This window comes from Lepisosteus oculatus, chromosome 1 (genome assembly GCF_040954835.1).
Source record: "Lepisosteus oculatus isolate fLepOcu1 chromosome 1, fLepOcu1.hap2, whole genome shotgun sequence".
In the NCBI taxonomy this organism is placed as follows: domain Eukaryota; kingdom Metazoa; phylum Chordata; class Actinopteri; order Semionotiformes; family Lepisosteidae; genus Lepisosteus; species Lepisosteus oculatus.
The window spans coordinates 10,781,470-10,809,179 of record NC_090696.1 but is presented as its reverse complement, the minus strand read 5'-3'; the positions used below and the strand labels follow the sequence as shown (position 1 = coordinate 10,809,179).

The 27,710-nt window shown below is 38.5% G+C and overlaps 1 protein-coding gene across 1 annotated transcript; it reads right to left on the bottom strand.

Annotated features, from left to right (window-relative positions):
* Positions 1-977: 977 nt before the first annotated feature.
* anxa5a (annexin A5a) lies at positions 978-26,617 on the bottom strand. Its single transcript, XM_015344008.2, has 13 exons — positions 26,497-26,617; positions 25,982-26,023; positions 16,615-16,699; positions 11,663-11,757; positions 10,890-11,003; positions 9,030-9,120; positions 8,037-8,116; positions 7,878-7,928; positions 4,670-4,763; positions 3,954-4,049; positions 3,101-3,159; positions 2,013-2,135; positions 978-1,489 (listed from the first exon to the last, which is right to left on the bottom strand). The coding sequence occupies exons 2-13, from the start codon at positions 25,982-25,984 to the stop codon at positions 1,427-1,429; spliced, it is 954 nt and encodes a 317-aa protein (XP_015199494.2). The 5' UTR covers positions 25,985-26,023; positions 26,497-26,617; the 3' UTR covers positions 978-1,426.
* Positions 26,618-27,710: the final 1,093 nt, after the last annotated feature.

The window sequence follows — 27,710 nt, the reverse complement described above, 5'->3', positions numbered from 1 at the left end:
CAACTTTTCTACTCTGCCTGCAAAATGGCTCTCCAGTCGAATATGCAGCAATATTCTTAGGACCACGGCTCTATGGCACCACCTAGTGGCGATGTCTTAGCTGATGGACTGAAACAACGGTCATGTGTGGTTGTCAAATCAACGTCTCGATCACAAAAGAGAACCGGTCTCTAACTTTTGTCCTCGAAAACCACTTCCATTTGTGATTCAATATAATCATAAAACTGAATTAATTCTCCATTTAATACTAGATGCTATTTTTGTTACTGGTATTCACAGATATAACCAGGAAAATCATTTGTTACAGGCGTGGCCAGTTCAGACTTTTTTAACTCAAGCAAGATGCACCATAGGTGAATCTTGATTTTTTTAAGTGGAGGCCTCTGGTAATAGCCATCTATCCAAAAAGGACAATACTTTTCATTAGAGCTCTCACTTCTTAACAGTGCTGAGAAGAAAACCCAATAACTACTGAACTACAGGTGACAGCAGGGGTACCAGCCTGATCTGGACAGATCTCTGAAACTGAGATAAGTTGGTTTTGGCCAGTACAGGGATGGAAGATGCAGTTTAGTGCTGGTGAACCAGATGGCAGCTGGTCCAGAGGTAAATGGCAATTAACAGTTTTCAACACCTTGGAGAAACAGACTGCTCACATCAAAATGAAAACTCACCTCCATTCTCATACCTTTATTCCCATATCATTTTTGAGATGTTTTCTTTTGGAATCCCAGGAAAAATGCCGTCATGTGCAATGCCAGTATGAGCTAATAAGATTTTAATTTTAAGTAAATTCGACTAACAGGGCAAATGTGGTTCATTAAATAGTTGTATGTTTTAATTACATGTTCATAAGACTTAAGAACAACTATTTGTACTTTTCTTTTTTGCATGTACATTTTCAATATTAGTAAAGGTTTACTATCTTATAGCCATCGGTTTTCTACTTTTCTTTCAAGGATCACAATGTCAGCAACTGATTGAAAACATTTTTAATTTGTTGCATTGCCAATACAGTTTAATATGACGACTACAAGAAGCACCACAATTCAGAATAGAAGTGACTTAATTTCTTCATTTAACGTTGGAAACAGAGGAAGGAGGGCTGAACCTGAATGTATTTCATGTACGTGTATCTTAAAAGAAGAATTGAAAAAGAGTGCCGGAAAGGAAAACATTTCACTATGTTTATGACCTCTAAACCAAATGGTTTATACTGCAGAGTGTCTGCAGCTTTAAACCATTTTGTACACTTAAAACATGACTTCATATTTTAACAATCTAATGCTAAACAAGCACTGCAGACAGACTAAAATGAAAAACAGAAACAGAGCAAAAATGTACTATGCACTTTGGTCCATACAATGTGCAAGCAATGATATGCCTTCAATATTGCTAAGTGTCATTTACTATTATAGTAGCTTCCTCATGCATCATCACCCCCACAGAGGAGGAGGAGGGTCTTCCTGTAGTCCCCAGAAGTGTCATTCTGAAAGACAAATGCAAGGTTTGCATGAATTCTATGAATCACACTGTGCAACTGTATGGAGAGATCTGCAAAGTAATGCCAAAAGTAAAACAGTTTAACAGGACTAAACTAAAGACTCTTGACAACACTAAAAGGTAAACTATTACTTTGACAGCAGTACTTACAGTAGTACCTTTGGGTACTGATAGGCTTCTATAGTCCCCGAGGCTACTAGTGTACTCCTGAAGAACAGTACATTATTGAATGTGTGCTTTGTTGGATTATATGTAAAGGAACACTAAGAAGTATGAATAAATGTGACACTTGTGCTTGTTGAAACTCTTATGTCAAACACTTTGCTCTGCTGTTTAGAGCAGTTTAGAATGGCATCATTCATTAACCAATCCATGACTCATTTTGCCTTTTGTTCTTATTTCATAAATGGTATGAATAAAACTGAATATAGTAAAGGTCTCATACCAAGGAAAACTGCTACATCCTTTATCTGAACTTTAAGATTTGTAGCTAGGCTAATCTGTTTTACCTGAATCATTGAATGAAGAGATGTTGCAAACATCTTTCTGAACTGAGCCCTTATATCCAGCATATCTATTTCACTTCTGGACACCATGATCTGCATCAGCGTTTTGTCATCAGTCCCGGCTCCCTGAATAATGGAAAAAAAAAAAGTGTTCGGTTAGAGCAGGTATAGGAGTCACTAGAGGTTAAAGAGACATCTAAGGATTAGTCAAATACTTAAGCCCATTCTGACACCATTTTGAATATGATCCATCTATTAAAGTTCTGCTTACACAACCTCTCTGCTCATTGAATACCTGCATAGGTAATGCCTACAGAGCATAACCATAAGCACTAAGTCCCGCAGTCTAATGGACTCATAGGGGGCAAATCTTTTTAAGTTTTAGAAGAAATGCTTTCATAATTTAGCACTTCACAGGTGACTCTGATTCTCCAAACTGATGTTAGAAAGGAGACAAAATGCATGACAAAAAGTGCAACCAAACCAGAAAGAGTAAAAAACACCACCTGGTGGATTTACAAAAAAAAAACATAAGCAGTTCTACAAATATATAAAATACTCCTGTCCCTAAATTTAGTCCAGGGCTTAATGGAGAGGAATCCTGTGGTGAAGATGGATTGTACAGATTGTACAGATGGATAACTGACTGGGCCCATCTTGGCTTTTCTTTCCTGCAGCTCACAGTCAGAAAACTGTGTGCTGAATGATATCTTTTTAAAGCCCACTTTAGTGAAAGACTAGTTGGGAAAATTTCTAAAAAAATTCCAGGCTCAGGCTGTCTGCTACCTGGTCTTCCTTGAACTAAGACTGCAATTGAATTCATTATCTTCAAGACAAAGCTGATTATCTCCATCTTGCAGTTTTAGTTATAATGAATCCACCTTTAAGATTTGAGACACTAAGCACACATCATTTTTACAATCACACACATACAACCATAAAAAACATACCACTTCTACAGGTATCCTAAACTAATGCCAAGTATATCAAAAATACTGGGATCATGAAGTTACAAATGTCTAATTCATTAATGTGAAGTTTTTAATTCAATTTCAGCTTACAATCAATACAGGTAACTAGAAAGTATTTACCTTCATTGCATAGTAGAGACTTTCCGCAAAATAGGCAGGTACACTCCTGGCACATTTGACTACAAGGGAAAATGTATATTAATGGATACAGAAAATAAATACTACTCTATTTCTTATTCATAATAATTGCAGTTCAAGAGAAACAAATGGCTTGGAAAACAAATTTATTTTGTCCAATTTTGTCCTTTATTGTATGACAAATGTGTCAATATACCAAGAGAATTTAGACGGGTAGACTGTGTAAATTGCAAATATTCCTTCCTCAGCTGTTAGTAACTTCATCATTACATGATGCTCTTGTTGAGTATTTTAAGCTTAGACTTCAAAATTAAGAATATTAAGAACTTTTTAGAATTTTTCTCATTTATACCCTATGAATTGACCATCTGCTACTGAGTTGGTGGCCTGGATTGGTTCAATTGCAATGAAGCAAGGAATTCTGAGTCATTTTGAAACCATCCGAGCCTGACACTACCCAGACAGCTGTTCAGAGGCCTTCTGGATACACATGACTACAAACAGAGGTCCGATATGAGCCAGGCTTTGCCAAGCAAAGCATCCTGCACTTACATTTTACCCAACGAGACAACTTGGAGCAAACAGCAATTATTGCCCCATCTTTGAACCTTGAATAGGAAAAATGTAATTCTATCGGAACTACAGACAAAAAAATCTTCCACAACTATAGTAAAAATTACAAGTTATGGAGTCTTAAAAACAAAGTTGCCTGCCAGTCCTGTATTGTCAACATTCAAATGTCTTAACATTCAAGGGAATGAAAACTGCGGTAGGCACTCATTGTATGAAATGTGTAATAAAGTTTGCACAGTGCTGTGCAGAAACTTGTTCTTACCAACAGCCAGCAACAACCCCTGCAGACTCCCAGAGGTCTCTCTTTTGATGCTTTCTTCAATTTCATACCCAGACAGTTTCATGTACTGGTCAAACACTGAAAAGGATATAACAGAAATTGCACTTCAATTGTTTTTATCAAGCATCAAATTCCCGTGTGACTCAGCAATGACGTCACAGGACTTGCGTTAAGTGACTTTAGTGAATTACCAAGAAAGCTCAGAAGCTTATTAAATGCAATGGATTGAATCTCAAATTCAAGATATTAAGTTTCCCAACATAATCACTACATTAGGAAAGTGTCTTTAAAAGTCATCAGAAGTATGAAGAATTCAGACTTGCTCCTACACATAAATTGAAATCTAATCGCACAAGTTGTAAGTACAAATTTGTATAAGATCTTTCACTAAGCAACTACGTCCAGGGGAATGACAAGTTAACCTGAAAGGAATTAAAGTAACAGCAGTACCATAGACAATGGAAGTCAGTTCTGTTATTTCAATTCATTACTGCTTTTTGAGATCATTACAGGAAAAGAAGGGAGTTTCAACAGAAGGTGCAGCACAACCATGAGGGCACAGAAACGACAAACCCGTTCTATAGTAAAACAGAAATTGTAACACACACAAGCATGTCAGTATCTTTCATCACCACAGGTGGCAGAAGATAACCCCCCTCGCCTCACCCCCCAGAAGAGCAGGGGCTTCCATTCCTCACCTTTCCTCAGGTGTTCGGCGCTCCTGTTCCCCAGGATGGTGATGAACTGGTCCTCATCAGTGCCGTATTTTTGTTCCCCAGCAGCAAACAAAGTCTGGAGCAAAATAACATCAGGTTTGTCCCCGGCCAGGACAAAGTTCCATATTGGTCGAGCCTCTTAAAAATCTGAGCTCGCACCTCAAGAAAGGTCAACACATTTCTTCGTTCTACCTTATAGTGTGGAATTAGCCCTGAATTGTCCCTTAGCAGCCAGCGTACACAGATGCAGTTCCCCACTCAGACCCCTTAATTTAAAAATGTTCATCGACTTAATTTCGTGACATCATATGCAGTTAACTAAGCAGTGAAACTGGTGATCAAAGCAGTAATAAAAGCAGAGGAAAGACAGCCCACAATACGTGCCTATTTTCACAGGACAAAATATAGCTGCTTATTTGCCTTCTCCTGTTTAAAGTTACTTATTGATAATTCCAAGAAAATCTTAAATTGGCTCTACATCTTTATACCAGTTTCCTAATGATGCTGCCAGTATGTAAAGGAAGACCTTACATTCTAAATTTAGTCCACTTGGCAATGCTAAGCAGTAAAACTTCACAATTAAGGAAACCTTTGCCAATTCCAGAAACATTTTAACAGCTTTTAAAGCAAACCAAAACCACAAGAACAGTCTAACACTCAAATTAATTTGGGTTTTACATGTGACATTAGGAATTTTCTAACAGTATGTTCTTAAAATGACTCAGGCTTCATTTTGCTTATTGTATTGCACACAAAAATAATCCTTTCCCCATTTTCACACTGGGTTTCATTTCTTCTCATCATCCTCAGATTCCTGCTCTCTCACTCCCCACACACAACTAAAAAACCTTGGGCATTTTTAGTGTACTTTTCCACAAACTCTACTTGTTCCTGCTGATACAGCTCCTACAGTACCTCCAACAATGATTTACAGTAAATGATTAATTCTTTCACCACAAGATGGCAGTACGAACTAAGCAAATTAAAGATTGGGCGTGGAGCAGTGTTCAGTGTTCTGTACTAGACCAGACAAACTGCTTACATCCCGAATTAGAAAATGCTAAAACTCTTAACACAAAAGCAGCATGGAGAGCCATGACTGGAACAAGCTCAGTGAGCCAAAACAATCATTACATTTAGTCATGTAAACCCCAAAGTCAGTGAGCAAAGGCTAATATTTTCCTAATACCATAGGAAACACCATACCATAATACCATCCTAATACTGCAAATACCATAAGAAATGACTCAGAACCCCATGTTGAGAGGCAGGGTCACATGTGTAATGTGCTTTTTAAAATGATCTGAAGCTGCATGAGGCAACTGAAAATCAGATGGAAACTTTCATGTGGAATTATTACTTTGCTTGACAACTGTAACAGACTCTGAATTCCAACATCCTAATTTCAATTTAAGAAGATTTTACAAGCCCTTTTCAAAAACTAAGCACTGTACAACATCACACAGTATGTGTTTTTTATTGCAATATAAATATTTAAAGCTTGAGTGAAAAGGTAGGTCTTTCAATGGATTTTGACAACGTCAGCAGTGTTTCTAATGGATCTGGAGCTGCACATAAGAAGGCTGTATTGCCCACTGTGCGGAGCCTGTTCTTTCACTACAGTAAGAAAGCCCAAATCAGCAGATTGTGGATTTATCTTAATTATTGTAATAGAATTTTATAAGCCCTTTTAAAAAATTAAGCAGTGTACCGCTGCACAAAGTATGTGATATTAATATAAATATAGTGTAAATATTTAAAGTTTTATAGTAAAAAGATAGGCCTTTAAATGGGTTTTGAACATCTAAGCACTGTTTCTAATGGATTTGGGCAACGAGTTCCTCAGATGTGGAGCTGAACCCAGGAAGGCTCCCTTGCCCACTGAGTGGATCCTGGGCTTTAGCAGAGAAAGAAGACAAGTCAGCAGATCTTGGATTAAGAGCTGGACTAAATCCTTAAATCTATAATACGTTCCCTCAGTTACCTTAAACACATTGAGGTGCACAGTGTTTGTGCAATTTGTAGGAAAAGTCCCCTTTAGATGCCTTAATCCCTTACCAATGAAAGAAATGATATACAGACGTACAGCACTTTGGAAGATCTCAAACAACTACCTGCAGCTCGCAAAACAAATTGGTAGAACTTGTGACAAGAAAAATGATTTTCCCCTCACACTAGTGCCTCCAGCAACAACACTGCTGATACGACTGAAAACCACTGCTGCTTCATAACCCGTGATCTGCTTTAGCACGCTTCTCAGTATCCCGGGAGCTGAGCTCTCACTGGGAAAATGCAGCTGCCCAACAGAATTAATTTCAGTCTTCAATGACAGTACTCCATGAGGGCTTGCAGTTCACTCCCAGTTCTGTACTTTTAGCTAGCACTGGCGATCCTGTCGGACCAGAAGCTAATTTAGAACATCCCAATCTGACCTGTATAGAGCCATCTCCCCCTGCAGGACTAAATCTGATCCTTCTCAGTCTGGACAGAGCTACATCAAGAAAACACCCCCAAGACAGAACCAGAGCTTATGCTTTTATGTTATTCTGACATTAATCTTTAAAAAAAAATGCATCGCTTTAAAAAAATAGCCTAAATTAAAGGGATTGTTGATTGGAGCTGAAGTTTTGTCCTTGTTTTTAACACTGTGTATTGTGCGTGCACAAACAAATTTGTTTAACAAAGTGATTTTGAGCAAACAAAGCTTTGCAAAAGATTTTTTTTACACTTTTAATTCACCCATTTAATTTGGACAAGACGAGAACTGAAGAAATACAATCATTTCTAGTATACTGTATATGGTACAGGCGGCAGGGTGGAGCAGTGTTTAACTGGCTTCAGTAGATAAAATAAAAGCTCTGGTGTGAGTGTGAATACATTCATGACAGTGTGCTCCAGGCGATGGACTGGTGTTCTGTCCGGGGTGTATTACACCTTGTGCCTGTTGCTTGTCAGGTTAGACTCCAGCTTTCCCCCACAGCCTTCTTACTGGAGAAAGCAGTTCAGAAAATGGATGGATATTCTGCATTACATTCGCAGGGTGGATACAGTACAGTGGAACTCACTGGTGCATAGTGGCACAATTTCAGACAAATCAAACCAAAACACTGTGGAACACAGGTATAAAAACATTTCACTCTGTAATTACCCCCCTGATACAAACACCCGCAGTAGGGGGTACTCTGTTTACCTTGGCATCACTTTCAATACATCCAGCGTTGACTCCCTCCTGCCTGCTTGCCTGAGGACAGACACAAAGACAATCAGCTCACAAAAGCCTAGGAATGTGCAACACTGGGTTAGAAGAGATACAGATTACAATTCGGATGAGCTCGGGTTCAGAGCATACCTGGAGTAGAACCACCAACATCCTCCTGAAATGCCCAGAGGTATCTCCAGTCACATCTTCCTCAAGGTCAGCATCATACTCTGGAACAGTGCAGTGGTGCCGAAGATCATGGTCATTAAACCCAAACTTTGCCACAGCAATTTGCTTCACAATGTAAAATGATCTGGCGAAGTTTGCAAATGAGAGCACCAAAATTTGGACTTGTGCTATACAAGAGACGTGTTCAAATCCAGTCATGTACTAAAACTGCATGACATAAAGAGTTGAGAAGAACTGCTAAATAGCTCCAATTAAGATAATTAGTTAAATTGGAGTGTTAATAACAGACTGAAACATACAGTCATTGTTCAGGACACTGGACAGCTACTGCAGATAAGGTTTTCAGTTTTAAGACTTGAGCGAACTTCCTTAAATCTTCCTATTAGCCCTACATTACGTTAAACCTGTACTGAGTTAATAAAATGATATATAGCCAGCTACAAAGCAGGATGTGTACGAATTTAATCAGATATAAGACTGTAAAATTCATAGCAGACTAAGCATGGGCAAGATTACTGCTGATCAGATAGTTTTCTAATTGTAGCTGAATGCCATGACAAAAGCTTTTCTTTCCAAGTAAGCACTGTCAAAATCACAATAACACAATGGCACAATGAAGTAAAATATATACTGCTGTATTTAACTGACTTCATTGACCACACACACTCCTTCCTATTCAGAGGAATAACAGCAGGAAACTGTTTGCAGATCTATTCTCATTTAAGCTTACTGAGCTGCTTACAGTATATGTTGGAGAAATGAGCCATTCAACAGCTCAGAAGTGAGAACTCCTGCCCTACAGTAAATGACACAGACTGTCCTTGGCAAGGTAGGTGGGCCAGACCATTCTCAGATGTCTGAGATTGAGGAGGTGCCATTTGTGGCTTATGGCTCAGCTGACTGGGAAATATTGAGATGGTTCCTTTCTTTGGTCTAACTATGAGCAACTTTTACCTTGTTTGTATGTTGCGATGATGTCTTTGACCTGCTTTGCAGTCCTGGAGGCCAGTATCTCTATTAGCACCTTCTCATCAGTCCCAGCACCCTGAGGAAAATGACTGCAGTTAGAAAGTGCCCCACAGAGCTTCCAGTAATGAAAACCCTCAGTTTTCATCCCTATAATCATTATTTAAGGATTTACTTACTGCCTGGTAATTACAAATAGAACCACCACAGAAAAGCCCTGGAGATACTGTATACTCCAGAAACTGTGCGCAACTTTGTTTTATTTTCAATCCACGAAGGCAGCAGCGCACTGGAGACAAGCAAGCGTAAATTACTGAAGATCTCTTTAAAATATTTTGTGAATATCTGCATTGCTGAGCATCTCATTTTTCATTCTTTGCGTTTAAGTCAAGCGCAAAAGGAACCTAGTCAAAAAAACCTAATTGCAAGATGTGATTTTCCTGCCTTTTCAATCTTGTTCCAATCCACAGAGGTGTTTCTTTTTTTCAATTAGTGATAAGAAGAAAGTAGCTTCTAGCAAACTGAATCAAAAATTCTCAGTTGGTAAACAGGCTTCAGAAAGAAGGCTATGGTACAAGAAACGCAAATCCAAAGTCAAGTGAGTACCTAAAGCAACCACTAAGCATTTGCTCATCCAAAAGGAATAATATTTTCAAAAATGATGTTCCGTTTTCAAGCAATTTGTTTATCATAAGTGGCTGATTAGGTTGATCCAATACCTCTTATTTTTGTGGAAACATAAAATATGAGAGACGTTTTGGAGGGAAAATGTCTTATAGAACCAAAGAAAAGTTACAGACAAGGAAGCTATTAGCCAAAACAGTTGCCAAATACCTGGGCATCTGGCCACATATCCACTGCAGGCAACAACCAGTCTTTTCATAATGGCTGTTATTGTAATTCAGTCTAAAGAAATTACATGATTTACATACTTTCAAGTGACAAATACAGTGCCTTTCAACTCCCCTTTCACATTTATAATGGCCGACATTTGCCAGCTGTAGTCCTTGCTATTCAGTGCACCTGAATTAATGATGCAGCTATTTGCTACTACACTTACTCTCATTTACTTGTACAGTGTGACACTGAACTTTAATAGAAAAGCCGTGTTGTTAATAGTATTTGTGATTGGTAGGTATTCTACAACTTTCTACAAAATTCTACAACAAACTGCTTGGATGATTTCTGAGCATTTTTTAAATTACAAAGGCAGAAACCAAAAATCATTAATGTTAGAGTGTGAAGTGCGAGATTCGCCTCATGCCCAAATAAGATATGATATACAGTACTGAGTGATACACTCACAAAACATAGCACCATGCAAAGGTAATGTTTTCTGGAAGGAATACAAAAGGTGTGGGTGAACACCCCCCTAACAAATCTCACTGGACTTCATAAAGAGCTCTTCCAGTCTCTGTTGGTTTTTTTTTTTAGTAGCTGTGCTTAAAATTGGATTTTTTATATTACCAAAACATTTTTGCCGAAAAAAAAGTTAAAATCTCTTGGCCATATTTTTAAAATGCTGCCGAGACCTTTCTTACTTATCCATTGCTGTTCTAAATTGCCCTTTCGAGAACGCTGCTGGTGAAAAGCATTCAGAGAAGCAAATTTCACACTGAACGAGGACTATCTTTTGCAGTTTCTCTGAAAACGTGGATGTTTATTTCAAAGTGTAGAACAGGGTTAAATAGAAGTTTTGGTATTTTTTAAAAGAACTGAAACAATCTTTTTCACCTATCACAGTCTCAAAGCCAGAGTTACACGTTTTCTCCTAAGGTGCATAAACTTTGAAGAAAATAGAAATACTCTGAAGATGAATTTTCCAAAAGGAAATTACGTGCCGCTTACCTTTATGGCATTTCTGAGTTCTTGAACATCGTAGAGAGTTGGTGGAGTCATTAGACCAACGATAACCGTTTCAAACTTCCCACCTAGTTCAGATTTCAAATCTTCAATTAGGTCCTAACAAAATAAAATAGGAAAGGGTAAACAATGTACTTTCTATTTCAGAAAAGCACACATTACACAAGACAAATTCATGACAACAATTTTTAAAAGGGCTAGTTTGATGTGCGATATTAACAATAATAGGGTGTGACTGACAGTAATCAGCACTACTGCCTCACAGATTCCGAGTAGAAATATAAATACAATGGAAAAAAAAAATTAAAGCTAGATAGATCATCTGTCTGGGTGGAGTCTACCTGCACTCCCACCACACTTATATGACTTTTCGATACACACAGGTTAGACTTGATAGGCCACTCTTAATTGTCCCTTTCAATTTAGGAGGATCAAAAGGATTTATCCTCAGAAGGCTTGTTCCCAGTTACTGGCCATGGGACTGCAGAGCAACAGAACTAAATGGCCTCCATGGTTGAGGACGGATATTTTTGCTTTATTGATAAATAAAGTGAATTAAGCCATGTTACAGCTATTAAAGTATCACAGGTTCTAGAAACAGTAGATAAGAAAATGAGATGTTTGCAGAGCTGTATGTTGCCAGATTTTAGTTTCATTTCTGTAGTTCTGACAGATCCAGTCCTGAAGGGACTAATACTCAGAGCCACAACAGCAAGCTAATGTTCAGAACATATTCGCAGCCAAAGGAAGCTCTGTACCTTTCCATACAGGGTCTTGTAGGCTGCGGCAATCTGCTGTCGCTGAGCATTGCTCCGAGCTGTCAGGAGCTGCAAGATAGTATCCTCATCCGTACCTGAATAACAAAATTTAAATACATTCACCTGAATAGAGGCCCAGTGGTGCCAATGTGGTAAAATGAAAAAAGTAAAATAAAAAAATCAACAGTTGTTTTATATGTTCAAGCCCGTCTACACTCTATGGGTGACAGGGCCTTCTTTGCCCCGAAGCTCTGGAACTCTCTCCCAAGGGTACCAGAGAGTCACCTTCTCTAAACTCCTTCAAATCCAGACTCAAAACCTTCTTCTTTAGAAGAGCCTTTACATAACCTAACCAGTTAAGTTAACGTACGTAACTGGTTACTTAACTGGTTCTGTTCTTTACCCCTCTGCTCCTACTGTATTCAGTACCAACATCTACTGCCTCCTCCGTGTATTGTCATCATGCATATCATGTGTATTTTTTTATTGCTGCATTTATTCTGTAAAGCGCTTTGAGAAGCCACCATTAAAGGCACTACTTAAAATAAAGTGTATTATTATGTTAATGTATTGTGCCAGGTATTCAAGGCAAATTAATTTAGAAGGTATAAATTGAGAAATTGTGCGTGTACCTGTGACACTTCTAGGATTTAATTAACCTGAAAACTGCAAGCAAGTCTAAATTTACAATAGTTCCTACTTGGATTTGAGTTTTATGGTCCACTCAAACCACCTGCTCATATTTTGAGGTCATTTGTTTGATTTATCTGGAAATTAACGTCTAAAACTTGAGGAAAATGCTGTGGTAGACTGCCCATTTAGCATAACCTAACCACCCCACGGGGCTGCTGAATGACACAAATGAAATGAAAGGCTTCAACAGCTCAATACAGAGATTAGCCCATTTGCATTTCAAGTATGTCTGCCAGGTTCAGATAAAGAGCAGCGGATGGGCCATTCACGGTTTCCAAATGACTGGACGTTTTTCCATGCTCATTGCACCATCTCATTTTGTCTTCCAAAGCAAAAGGCATCTGACAGTTAAATATCTAGAGTGCCACTTTATACAGTCATATATGGATACATTTAACTTTAGATACATTGAAGCCTCTGTAGTTCTGATACAATTTAACAGTCCTTAAGACGGGGACAAGCAGAGGTTTCAGAAGCAGAAAAAACACACTGAGGCATTCTTCAGATATGAGGGAGAAAGAGAAAGGGAGCAGAACTGTGAAGCAAAGGGAAGTGAGTCAGCAGACCAAGAGAAAGAGAATCTGAAAATGGGCAAGGCAGGTGAAAATGTGTGCAAATGGAATGAGTCTGCAAGTACAGAGGATATAGTCTCAGAGGGTGATAGGTGGGGAATTATTGAGTACAAAGTATGCATCAGCTGTCCTATCCTGATCCTGGAGGGCCACAGTCAAGCAGGGTTTATAAGTATAAATTGGTCCAGGCAACACAATAAGGATCCAAGTAGTTCAAATCTAAGCTGGGGATGAAAACCTGCAGACAGTGTACAGTCATCATATATGGAAACACACATTGGGTCACATTGGGAAACCAATGGTGACCCAATGGTAATCTACGTAAGAACACGTAGATAACAGGCACCTTCTGGACTCAGAATGGGAACAGAGATGTGTTCAAAAAAAATTGTTTAAAGTAAAAAAACAAAAATAGCATTGTCGTTTATAACAGCAATTTGTTTTAAAAACTGTACACGTTTAATATTTTACTTAAGTATCTGAGAATTTAAATCTGTTTTGGATCATACAAGTACATAATTTAAGTTTAGAACTTTCACTTACTGATAGCGATGGTCTGACATTGCCTGCATTACAAACCAGTAAAAAGCTTTCCTGTTTTAAGCCTACAAAAACATTTGCCTGCAAAATTGTGTGTATGTACAGTACGTTGCACTGACTTCTACTGCATTAGTGCCCATCAGAGTTTTGTACTCACTCGCAGTACTTCCCGTGGACAAAAAATGCACAAGCCATCCTCAAGCTCACAGATACTTTGTCCAGAGGAAAACGTTAGTCAGTGAAAGCTGTGCAGCTGCCTCGAGTTTCCATCATAATGAATGGTATACACTTGTGGTACGTCTGGCTACAGCTGTTAGCAGCTGGACTACATCTCCAAACATGAGCAAATGTTTCCACTGATTAGATCACACTTACAGTTATTCTGCTTCACATGTATGGTGATTGGCTGAGAAAAATAGCAACGTATAACTAAGACAAGCCAAGGGCGAGCACAAAAAGTTAACCCAAAAAGTTCCAAAAGATATCTTAGTGATTCACCAACGTGAGTGATCCTATTCTAGGATCCTATGGGGTACTCTGTCTCTCCTGGTTTTTATTCCAACCTAATCGCAGCTAATATATTTCAATTTTTCTTTTTGAAGACTTCTCTTTTCAGCTCTTAAAACGTAAAGGAAATCTGTATATTGTGTATTATACTGAATTATACTGCTCAATAATTCAATATATGTAAACCCAGCAAACAAGAATTCAACTCTATCAGGTCAAAAGAGAAAAAAAATGAAGTCATGTATTAAGAAAATGAAAAGCAACAGGCAAGTTGTTTACATCAAAGTGTACTTGGATTCAAATTCCTGTAGTGATGTGCCTCTGTACCGAAGATCAGTACTGAAAACCAACGGTAGAAACAACAGTTCTGTAAAAGGACCTACACTATATAGCTACAATGATTTAAAAAGTTTAAAAATCTTTAAAGACAGATGAATTTCACATATTTCACAAATTTAAATTAAAACAATGAATCATTACACCTAAGCTAGGCCTCGAGTGTCTGCAAGTTAACATGCGTGACCTGTCTGCCAAACTGATTCTCATGCCTGTTTGTTCTGGAGGAAGTGAACACTGAATTTCCAAGGTCATATCTGTAAAGTCAATAAACATACAATTGTGGCCAAAAGCTGCTTTGGAGCAGCTTTAAGGCTTACCAATGGGACAGGGCAGTTAAAGGGGAACTGCAGTCCAAATTTCTCAGAGCAGCTTTTAAGTCTCCAACAAAATAAACTAATTGCCGGTATCACAAACTTTCACAACTTCTTAATTAAGCACAAAATTGTGAACTTTGGGAAAATTCTTGACGGTTGCTATAATGTTGAGAGTTTGCGAGAATTGTGACATGATGCAGCCCTTCCTGCTCACTAGTCAGTGTAATCACTGATGTAATGTGATGTATAAGCGAATAACACAGGTTGTGCAGCAGCCACTTCACCGCAGAAATGTTCCAACATGATCTACAGTCAGAGTTAACAAGTTGTTGATGTCGGCAAAGCCCTTTTGAAGTCGAAAGCACTATTTCTATTGGATTAAAAGAGTTGTTCACAAGCCTGCTTCTTTACAATGTAATAAGGCTGCAACAGGTCACTGGAAGTTTGTTCTGAATTGCAGAACATGGCGCTGCGCATACCTGGAAATTTTGTCTTTTGTGATGTAAGTTGGAGGTTTTACAAGTTACTGTGCACATTTTACTTTCATTGTGGTTTGAGATGCACTCACAATGTTGATTCTTTCTAACCCCGAAATATAAAAATAGCCTTGCAGTTCCCCTTTAACATGAAGTTCTTATCTTGAAGAGCCAGGTGTCAGAATAATTGACCTATACAGTAATTATGAGGACAGCCCCTGGTACTGAAATGTTGAGAGCAGACAACCAAGGCTACAGCATTGGCTGTTCCAGTTGTGAGAAAGCTACTGTTGAAATGGTTTGAGGTATTTATTTATATCTGCCAACATCCTCCTCGGTAGGAAAACAAAAAAAGCAAGACCTTACACTCCTTACCCTGCAATTCAACTGTTCAATTACACAGTCATCACTGACAGTATTGAGCAGTTTTGGTTGCCTGTTAAAAAATGTATATCACTGCTCTGGAATCAGTTCAAACAAGGTTTTTTTTTTATATGTCACACACAGGCTTTAAAATACTTAAAGGCTTTGACAAAGATTTTTACTCACATCACCTTAAGAGACTTACTGTAAGAAGAGAGAACACAAGTCCTGTTAGGCATTCATAGCAGAGCTATTCTCCTGAATGATGGATAACCTCATAAAAGGACACTAGCTATGTTTAGGGTTCACACTGCTTCCTCACAATCCGTCAGCAAGTAAATTACATCTACTATTCCTTTAGTTTTCTTACAATCTAAAAATGACATTATGTAATAAATCTGGGTCAATCATATGACATACATAACAGCAGTACTACTGGTTTGAAGAGCAGTCTGAACTTCTCATGGAACAAGGGTGGGCCTTGCTAGTACTGGGATGAGAAACCTCTAAAGAAAATCAGTAGGTGGTGCCGGTGGACAAGTACAGTAGATAGCAATCTTCCCTCCGGTGTAGAATAACTGGGACTAATGCCCAAGCATGTTGTCATGCAATGCAACATTCAGCCAAAATCCTGACTACATAGCCATTAAACATCTCATGGTATTATTTGTAGGCAATAGGGGTGTTCACCAGTATCCAGACTAATTGCACTTTGGACTTGACCTAACTCCTTGACCTAACCAAAGTACCCCCTGAACAATTGGTCAAGTCATTTTTCTGTGCTCTACTGATCTGCTGTGTAGTGAGGCTGCTGTATACAATGGCACCACTTAGTTGAGTACTGTAGTTCAGTTGTGGATAAAATGTACTCCTATGTGCAAAGCACAAAGCAGTGTGGGGTTGTTTGCGATGAAGAGCACCATACAAATATAATTAGTATATTTTCCTGCTGAAAATTACCTGGTGTCTTTTTTCCATTTTATTTGAACTACAAAAGTAAATATTAGAACAGAGGAACATGCCCAGGGATTATTACTAAGCTGCTTTAAGAAGACATTAACACTAAAAGTAAACATGGTAGAAAAAATATGCCTTCAGATATTTTGTGAAAAAACTAGAACACAGTCTACACAGAAGATGAAACTTACCCAGTCCTTTCATCGCCTTGTACAGAGTCGTGGCATCTGCATTAGCATCAAATTTGGGATAGGGCTTCACAGTGCCTTTTGCAGCCTGTAAAAACAATTATGTATACTTACAGCACACGCAAAAGGACGCATATAAACAGCCTCTAATTGTTCTGATGACACATAGCCAACATGTTTGAGCATTTACGTGTGTACAGTGTTGTGCTGACTGCATTTCATAATATGGAACAAGTAATAGGTTTATTCCATGCTGGAAAAAAAGAAGAGAGAAAACACAACATTTCGGCCGTGGAGCCTTCTTCAGGTGACACCTGAAGAAGGCTCCAAGGCCGAAACGTTGTGTTTTCTCTTTTCTTTTTTTCCAGCATGGAATAAACCTATTACTTGTTCCTTTTCAGCCTACGCATGCTGATGCAGCTACCCACCTGATTTAATAATATGGTTGCCCAGATTATGAGATCTATATATACACTCTGACATGCGCCTTCAAAAGAAACGCTCTTGTACTAAACAGCCTTTGCTGTGCACACCTTCAATGGAATTGGTCTGTATTTCCTCTCATGGAGCTTTAAATTCTCATCATGAGGAGGCAGCTTCCAACTTTTTCCACAAAAACCAAAAGCATTTCCTGAATACAAGAAAATTAAGTTCTGGAAAATTCACAGCCGTGCTCAAACAGGGCTCTTTTACAAACATTTCCTTTCTTCAGAACAGTTTTGCTGTTCACAGAATAAGGCAAATAAAAGGAAATTTACCTTTGTTCTAGAGGCCATCAAGCTTCTATACAACAACTGTAAACAAGTCTTATCAATATGATGTATATTGAACAGACCACCCTCTACAAACGTGCATGTACTTTAATACCTTCTTAAATATTACACACTATTACTTTCAATCACTTTTATGGCTCATTTGCTGTTTTTATTCATGTATAAACTTTTTTGTTAGCAATATGTTTTTATTGTTATGGGTTTTAAGTTGAACCACTTGCTGCTTAAATTGCCCCTCTAGGGATTAATAAAGGATATTGAATTGAACTCAGGTATTTATAACTGGATTAGACTTTGGATCTATCAAAACATTTTAACTGTTTTAGGAATAAAAATCTGTATGTTATGAACAAGAGATGAAGCACAGAACAGAAATTAAATACTAAATACTTGCTACTAATGATGCACTTTTACCTCCAAGGCTTTCTGAAGAATATTTGATTCAGTGACAAACTCATTATGGATATTTTATTGCTGAGATCCTAGCTGGCAGAATAACCTCTTCTGTAATTTACAAACTTTTTGCATGGAGAATAGGGAGAACAACCACCTCCACATGGAAAAACGCTAATCCACACGTTTAAAGAATAAAGTCAGGCATTGATTTCAGCCGTCACAGACCAAGAAGGATTTAAGTTATCGTTCCGTGATTTGTAAAGGAACATGTTTATGTAACAGGAGGTTAATTCTAAAGGTTACATTTTTTGTATTCTTTAACAGAACACCCCACTATGTGTCCTGGAACTAAAAATGTTGATTCTGAGAGAGATATCAATAACAGGGGGAGAAAAGGAAAAGCAGGTAGTAAAGGTCAAGGCTATTACACAAATTTGCACAAAAAATGCACGAATTTGAGATGGAAATTTAAACATGACAAGCTAAATATACGGTGTATATAATTAACCCCAGTGGCACAACATTCATAAACAGGATGCATTACGCCCACTTCTTTGGCTTTTTTTTTCTAAAACGTCAAAATAAGTGTCCTTTAAAAAAATGCAAATAGTTGAACATTGTAAAAGTGTGTTGAATATATAAAGAAAAATATATATCCTTCATTCCTCAGAGAAATGAGACAGTCCCAAGCATATATTGTTCTATAATAGATTTAAGTTTAATGTAAAAAAAGAGGACTCTGTTCAGCAGCAGCTACTGTAGGAAGGAAATCATCCAAATTTAGAAATATAATTTTCTGAATTTGGAATTCTGTTGTCAAGGGCTGACAGCTTTCTTCTAGTAAACAACGTTTTAAACAAAACAACAAACTTGGAAAAGCACTCACTAATTATAAAGCTTATTTCTACAGTTTTATTATATGGCAAATAAAATTACACATTTCTTGATCAACAATCAAGAATATTCCCAAGCTCAGAAAAGTCTATAAACACCAAGATATTAACTTTTACACTGAACTTGACAGAAGAGTACGATACTAATCTTAAAATCAGCATAAACAGTTTTTTACTTTTATATACATTTAAAATATATAAAATACATACATTTGTATAAATATAAACTGTGACTGTGGAAATACAAATATTGCATTGCTTGCTTCATGCGGTTTGACCCAGGCAGTGATAAAACTTGTGCCTGTGGATTCAGTCTCTGCCTGGCACCACTGAAAACAGTAGCCAGGCACCCTAATACCATAAAATCCATAAAAATAAGTACTATGGTGCCTCTTTCCTCTCTCTGACCTGGACTGACTTACACAAAGGTATCAGAAACATTGCACAAGCAAAACAGGTTCCACTGGAATACCACATCTGGAAAAAAAAAACTATTGTGTGTGAAAATGACTTGTTAACAACCAAAGATTTTCAGATACTGGGGAATCAGTCTGGAATTTAAAAGAACACACATACAGGGTAGGGCACATACATTTCAGAAGAAATACCAATCCTTAAACATAGTATTGCAAAACTCACACAAGCACTGACTTGGAAAAGTCTATTGGCCAATCTTACAGTCTGAATAGAATCTACAGCAGAGGTCAAAACTAACATGGACATGGAAAAAATTTTTTTGTGTGTGTGATGTCAGGCAGTTGTGTTTCCATTGTGTTGCTGTCAAGATGGAAACCCGTACATTCCTGAAGAATGCACTAAGACACAATATTGAATACTCACAATAACAGTATTTTAACAGCAGCCATATCACCCTGCAACTCACAACTGGCAGCCCACTGAAGCTATGCAGATGTGAGCCTGGTCAGTACCTGGATAAGAGACCTCCTGGGAAAAACTAAGGTTGCTGCTGGAAGAGGTGTTAGTGGGGCCAGCAGGGGGCGCTCACCCTGCGTCCGTGTGGGTCCCAGTATAATGTCCCAGTGTAATGCCCCAGTATAGTGATGGGGACACTATACTGTAAACAGGCGCCGTCCTTCGGATGAGACGTAAAACCGAGGTCCTGACTCTCAGTGGTCATTAAAAATCCCAGGGCATTTCTTGAAAAGAGTAGGGGTGTAACCCCGGCGTCCTGGCCAAATTTCCCATTGGCCCTTACAAATCATGGCCTCCTAATAATCCCCATCTCTGAACTGGCTATATTGCTCTGCTCTCCTCCCCACTGATAGCTGATGTGTGGTGAGCGTTCTGGCCGTTGCATCTTCCAGGTGGTGGTGCTGTGGTGGAGGGGAGTCCCCATTACCTGTAAAGCGCGTTGAGTGGAGTGTCCAGAAAAGCACTATATAAGTGTAAGCAATTATTATTATTTAGACTTCAAAAGTAAAGAAATAGTAGATTATTCCTGTAGTTCCTCTCAAGCCATCAGCTCCAGCACTGCATACATAACATCTAAAAATAATAATGGATTCCTCACAGAGATATGTACAGAGGAGTGTTACACAAGAGGCTCTCCACAAGAATGGATAGAAAACCCAGCGAGGCCCTCTGGCCAACTCAGCCCATTTGGTTTCAGAAGCTAATTGTATTGTAGGAGCAGATGGGTAAAGACTGAAAACAGTTGAGTGAAGGGTCTTCTAAAGAAGAAGGTTTTGTCTGGATTTGAGGGAGTTTAGAGAAGGTGACTTTCTGATATCCTTGGGGAGAGAGTTCCAGAGCCTGGGGGCATAACAGGAGAAGGCCCTGTTACCCATACAATGTAGACAGGGTTGGGGATGTTAGGAGACCAGAATTAGAAGAGAGAAGGTTGCGAGGTGGGGAGTAGGGCGATAATAGTTCAGACAGGCACTGAGGTGCCAAGCCTTGCAAAGCCTTATAAGCGAGTATGAGGATTTTAAAGTCCACATGGAATTTGACAGGAAGCCAGTGCAAGGACTCCAGGATAGGAGTAATGTGAACTCTAGTACTGGACATGGTCAGGATTCTGGCTGCCGAATAAGTACTAATAAAAACAATAAGTACTGAGATGAACATGTACTCCTTCAGAAATAGGTTAACACTGACGAACACAGAAGAAACAAGTGTGCTTTAGTGCTTGAGCACTCAGACTATACCAAACCTTAAGACAGACATACATTACATACTCAGTATTTTGAGTTTTTGTAAGAATTAAGATGCTTGAAACTAAATTACATTGATTAGAACATGTAATTACCAACTAGTATGCAAATGCGTGTGTGTGAATTTAAGCCAGTTCAATTTGTTCATGGATTAACCCCAAACTTTGTATTTTTGTAATCATTTGCACCAATACGTTCAAAGGAAAAGCAAAGGAAGGAGTAGAATTCAAGGCAGATAGGTTTTTATTAAGTCAACGGACAACTAAACAAGAACATAGTGCATTCAGTCAAGTAATTTAATTACACTGACAATGACCAACAGCAGTCTTATACAGCTACAGGGCATTTGTTCAGATCAACAAGAAATGATCTTTTAATGCTTACAGAAAAAACACATGCAAAAGAGATGCCGTGTTAGACCCGTTTGCAGATACAATCTGCCCTGCAGGACTCAATCAACTGCCTGGAATCCAATTGAAATCTTATCAGCTGTCAGGAAACCCAATATCTTGAATACACTCAAAGCTGCTTCCATCAAAGAACGAGGAATAAGATACTGAAAACTAGCACAAAGAAGTATAAGAACAGTATATAAATGCATACTGCAGACTAAGCCAATTTCAGATTTTTTTATCACACTCTGAAGATGTATCCTACATGTCACAACCATAAGCAACTGAGTGCTACAGTATGTTGCTGCCTTTGTACATTCTTACTTTTTACTCTACTTACCATTATTCCCTTTTAGTTAATGTATGTTCCTTTTGATTTTTCTGTTACTGTTTCATTTTTGCTTTTGGCTTTCTTTTTGAAGCTGATTGCCTGTACTTTTCTTTTGCCTTTTGTCGAATATCTTAGGCTGTACTATTTAGGGTGTGGAGGAAGGGGAACTGTGGTCAGTAATTTAGGGGATTTACTTTACAACTTGAAACGTTTCTTCCATCGTTTATCATAAAGTATCGTTCCCCTTGTAAAACATCCAAAAAATTTAACTAAAATGTCACACTGCAACAGGAGTCAAAGTAGATATCAACCATTTAAGAAAGAAGCAACTGTGAGTTTTTTTAAGTTAAAAAGACGTGACTGATTAAGGCACTGTTAATGTGTGTTGACCATTATCTCACTCTACTTATTTTATTCAGCCAGACAGGTAGTACGTTTGATACTTCAAAGGCAGTTGTAATATGCAGAACCTAATACACAAAGCTCATGAGGCATGACTTGCTTTGGGTTGTGCCAGTCAAAAAAACAAACAAACAGACGTCTCTCCTCTGAATGCGACAGGTCATTAACATCTCTTAATCAACTTGACCACACAAGTTTGTTGTAACACAAGCTGCAGTAACAGTACATGTGGTAACATTGTATGACTGTAATGCAACTACCCTTAAAGTGAACTATAATGACACCGAAAGGATCAGGGAACAGCAGGTGCTTGGTGGAATGAAATGAATCTGCAATCTAAGGTCCCGGTAAAAATACTTCTGATAATGCAATAATTAAGTATTTTAAATTTAGCTATTGTATCAGCTTGTCAGAAATCGTCGTTTTACTTTAATTGATAAAAAACATAATATGCTCTTAAACCTACATCATTTCACCAATTTTCATAAGACTAAAAATAATATTACTCTAAAAGGCCATATGATAAACTAAGGGGCTTCGACCCACTTTAACTTAAATTAGAAACACTATCAGCACAATCAGAAAATACAGTTTTAGCATATCTTAAGAGATCATACCTGATGGCATTATCTTCCCTGGTCAATTCCATTGATTGAGGGCAGATTAAAGTAATCTTTAAGAAATTATTATTTTTTTTAAACTTAAAACATGTGCCCTTCTCATTTTTAAAGATCATCAAGGAAAATTAGCTTATAGGCTCCCATGAAGTACAAGCCTATAACTATTGTTAAGGATGTATCTTCCTACTTTTAAAATATGTTTGTGTTCAAAGTTTTGGAAGCCATGCGACTTAATGCCGGACAGGTATATGAAGACAAGTCTGGAAATTTGCAATACAACTTGTATCCTGGCAAAAATGTGTATTTGTATATTCAAAACATCTTTCAAAGTATTCTAATGAATCCACACCAGCCACAATGACAACATAAGCTTTGTAAAATCTGCACAATTCAACTTGCGGCCCACATCCCATGACCCACCATGTACAAAGACTGTTTGGCCAACTAACTCTTGGTCATGACAACATGATCAGTGTTAAAATGGAGCTTCTGACTACACCAGGATGTCAAGCTACTGCTGGTCATGAGAGCCACTTCGTCACCTGACACAGAACAAGGCAGGCTTCATCACATCAAACCTGCTTAAGTCCTTCAACTCCCAGACTGCACTGGATAGATAAGATAAGATCACTTTATTGGCCACATAGAATTTCTTGCATTAGGAATTTGTCTTTTCACATACCCCAGCTTGCTCTCCATGAGACACACAGACACGGAGAGAACCTTGGGGTCAGAGCGTAGGGTCAGCCATTGTACAGCCCCCCTGGAGCAGCTGGGGTTAAGGGCCTTGCTCAGGGGCCCAACGGAGTAGGATTCCTCTGGCAGCTGTGGGATACGAACCAGCAACCTTTCAGCCACAGACACAGATCCTTAGCCACTGAGCCACCACACCAATAGCACTTTTACAGCAGGTCCCCAGGTTGTTACAAATGTGCCTGTATAGCTAACTGCTCTCGACCACTGAACTCCAAACATGACATTCTGGTTTTCCCATTGATTCACTTCCCTTTAGTTCTTTCACATGACTAAAGCGGGCGGGGCCTTTTGTGGAAGCTTTCAATTTTGCAACCGACAACTGTTTGCTCTTTACAAACAAACTAGGGGAAGACATACAGAGAGGAGAACTGAAGAAATGCCCAGGAGAAAATGTGAAAATAGATAATTACAACTTTACAACTGCAGTTCTTTTTCTAAATCTTTTACCAAACCTTTGAACTGTAGTCTATGTTTATCTAAGAGAATTTCTGGAGCAGTTAAAACAGAATTCTAGTTTAATGTAACAAGTCTCTGCTCAAGCTGGAACCCAGCAGATCTCCTCTTTATATAAGAAACAAACAAGAGGAAGACATTTGGCCCATCTAGCCAATACCATTTTGTAGTAAGTATCTAATGGATCTGAGGATCTCATTCAGTCATTTCATGAGAGAACCTAGATTATCAGCTCCAGCATCAGGACTGGATCATTTATTTTCATACTCCCACATCCCTTTGTCAGAAATGCCTCAAACTCTTCATTTTAAATACATGTCCACATAGTTTCCACTCGTGTTCTCTGGATCACGTTCCACTCTCGACTCTAAAGACGCTTAATGCATTGTTGTTATCAATGCCTTAGAAATTTCTGAATACTTCAATCAGGTCCCCTTGAAGTCTTCATTTTTTTTCTGCCTGTCAGTGTAAGACACTCCTTCAAGTTCAGGAATTTATCTTTATCAGGTTGCTCTTCGATGGGCTGATTTCAGAGCAGAAATTTCAATTTTTTATAACACGGTGACCAAAAATGATGTACAACACAGAATTCTAAATGAAATGTTAGTTGGGCATTGTACAATTATAAACAGTCTTTGATTTCGATTCAAAGCTTATAGCTCTGGTTCTAATTATTGCTTTTAACTATTAATTATTAAAAGCTATTAACTTATTAAAAGCTTTAACTACTATGGCATTCCCACAGCTTCCAATTCTGAAAGTCGCAAGGCAGGTGTAAACACCGAAAACCTTTTCATAAAAACCCTCTTGCAGATCACTTTTCTATTTTCCCTAGCTTACTACCTGCGTGTGATACTCTGCGATTGTCTACAATTAGTATTCACATTTGTCTGCAGTTTTACCTCTAACAAAAATATGAAATCTATTTGATTAATTTCAAAGAGACATGCCTTTCAAGGCAATACCATGTCTAATGTTTTTATTATAAACTTAAAAGACTTTTAAGAACGTTTTTGATTTTGGGAAGCAATGTTTTGTTTGTGGCATTTTCCAGGTTTCAGGTGAGATTTCATGGAACGCTTCATCTTACACTGCACTGCAAGACGCTGGGGAGTTATTTTTCCATTCCTCATTCGCTGTTTGTGCAGCAAATTAACATGTCATGAAAATGAGGCAGAAGACCCAGCCCTGCGTTTCCAGGGAGAGTGTTTACATTAGAGACTCTTCCGCACAGAGTAATGAGATAAGTAATCCCAACTGTTCACGTGGAAAGTGCTGGAAAGCTGAGTAAATTGGCGCCACCCTATGTGGCAGACAGCCCACGCAAATGAGTCACACACACTCCAAGCACAGCCTTCAAATCATTATGGCCAAATAGGAAGCTGACTCCACCAAAAGGATAAAAATAAATTTATAAACCGTTAGAAATGTGCACACATTTAGTGATGAGTTTTTAAAATTCAGGGTATCAAACTGTTTTTAGCTCCTTCTTAGTGCCTCCACCTCTTAGAGCATCATATTTTGAACATTTTTTATACACATAGAAATGTCTAGTCTTACAGAGGAAACGAGGCACAGTACAGATCAAGAGTGAGTGGTCTGTCTCAGCGAGAAGTGCTATCTTTCTTCCCTCTAGGAAAAGGCTGCTGATTTGCAATGCTGAAAAGATATCCATCACCACCAAAAAAACAGGCTACAGGAAATGATGAATACGTTTACTCATTTGAGGGCATCCCAGTGTATCCCAACTTCACAAGAGGAGATTCTACAACTGGGGACAGAATGGGTTTTGCTTGATAAATCACTTTATGATACACATACAGTTAGTTAATCAGAAAAATGCCATGTTTTAAAGAAATCAACATACTACAGTCAAATTGCAAAGAACCCAATTTGATTTCTCCAACATCCATCCCAGCTGTACAGTTTCCCTATACAGTCACAGACAAGATAATTTATTAATCAATCTCTACCATACAATTTTAAAGAAACTACATTTATTCAGAGATGAAAAGATATGGTTTAGCCAAGGAATCAATCAGCCAAAAATTCTGTTCATCCCCAGTGGGTTGGTACATTATTAAAGCATCAAATAATGTCGACTGCTTTACAGTTTAAGCGTCCTGCATACAAACTACTGTCTTCGCACCTCAATAAAACTTTTTAAAAAGTTGCCTCACCATTTCGCTGATGTATCGTCCAGTTGCTCAGGCACACGTTACCTAGTTAAAAAATAAAGATAAGCAACAACAAAAATACACAACTCTATATTTTAGTACATTGGTTTTAATTAATCAAAACAGCACAAAGTAGTTATCTATTAAATCTCTTTTCCGTAGCTCGATTTTAACTTGAACTTGAATCACTGCAAACGAGCTCGCTGTGATCATGTCAGTCTCATTTTGTCACGTATGAACAGTGTACTGCACCGCTGTGTTTAATCACTGGAGCATTTACAGGATATTAATTCAATAACGTCAAACTCCACTGGTATCATATGGGTACTATCGTTTCTCTACAGGCATCCTTAACAGAACGCACTTTTCCTTCAAGTGCAGGTGCAGTTCACCAAATTCAAGTTTTCTAAATGTATAACTCACTCATTTTCAGTTTCGAAAACGCTTCTTTTCTTGGTGAAAATAAAGAGAAAAGGGAAAGGCTCGTTTATTAGAAATAGTACACCTTGTAAACTTACCGAGAGTTGAGCCGATTCAGCTTCGCTCCAACACGAAGAATTAAGCAGCGTGATGGAGGGCGACGATCTACAGAGCTAGTCAGAGGCCAGCAAAGTAAACTTTTGTGTTTCAAGGCAGCCACACCCTGTAAAGTCAAAACCGTGTGCAAAACAGATGTGAAGCCTGGGAAATGTTGTTCAAACAGGGGATGCGGAATTATTTGTCCACGGCAGCTACAAATGCTGCACCGGCGCAGGTGGTAAAAACTGGAATGTTAATTGTACGTTTCACGGTCATTGTAGAGGTGGTAGTAATAATAACTTCACTGTACAGCGAAAAGTAAACATCTTTGTTTTGAAAATAATGCTTTTAATTTAATGATAGTTATTATAATAATTGGTTACACTTATATAGCGCTTTCCTGGACACTCAACTCAAAGTGCTTTACAGGTAATGGGGACTCCCCTCCACCACCACCAATGTGCAGCATCCACCTGGATAATGCAACGGCAGCCATAGTGCGCCAGAACGCTCACCACACATCAGCTATTATTGGGGAGGAGAGCAGAGTAATGAAGGGATTATTAGGAGGCCATGATCGGTAAGGGCCAATGGGAAATTTGGCCAGGACACCGGGGTAACACCCCTACTCTTTTCGAGAAATGCCCTGGGATTTTTAATGACCACAGAGAGTCAGGAACTCGGTTTTACATCTCATCCGAAGGACGGCACCTGTTTACAGTATAGTGTCCCCGTCACTATACTGGGGCATATGGACATGGACCATAGGGTGAGTGCCCCCTGCTGGCCCCACTAACACCTCTTCCAGCAACAACCTTAGTTTTTCCCAGGAGGTCTCTGGGAAAGGCGTGCGTTTGTAAATTATTCGACCAGACCAGAGCAGACACACAAGAAGTCAAGTAACGATACTACATTTTAAAAGTAGAAGTGCTTTTGTAAAAAACAACAGTTAACATTTATTAAGCCAATCTCCAGTTTCCATCCAAGGAGATATAGTAGAAAAATATCTCACTTTGCTAATTGCTTTAAAGATTTTGTGAGGGTAAACTTAGTAACCAAGGGGCAGCCGCAGAAGTGGAAATGGAGTGGAGGAGAGATATAAAAGATTGATGTGAGAGAGAGAATGGAAGTATGTATAGTATTTATAATGTTTAAGTGAGGAAATGATGTTAAATCACAGACAGCTGAGGCCGAATGACCTTTGCCACTCAAT

Coding starts and splice junctions, on each gene's coding strand:
- anxa5a (XM_015344008.2), bottom strand. Junction 9,121..10,889: donor AACTCAGAAATGCCATAAAG/GTAAGCGGCACG, acceptor CATTTTCCTCAG/GGTGCTGGGACTGATGAGAA. Junction 3,160..3,953: donor GGGGTTGTTGCTGGCTGTTG/GTAAGAACAAGT, acceptor TTTCCCTTGTAG/TCAAATGTGCCAGGAGTGTA.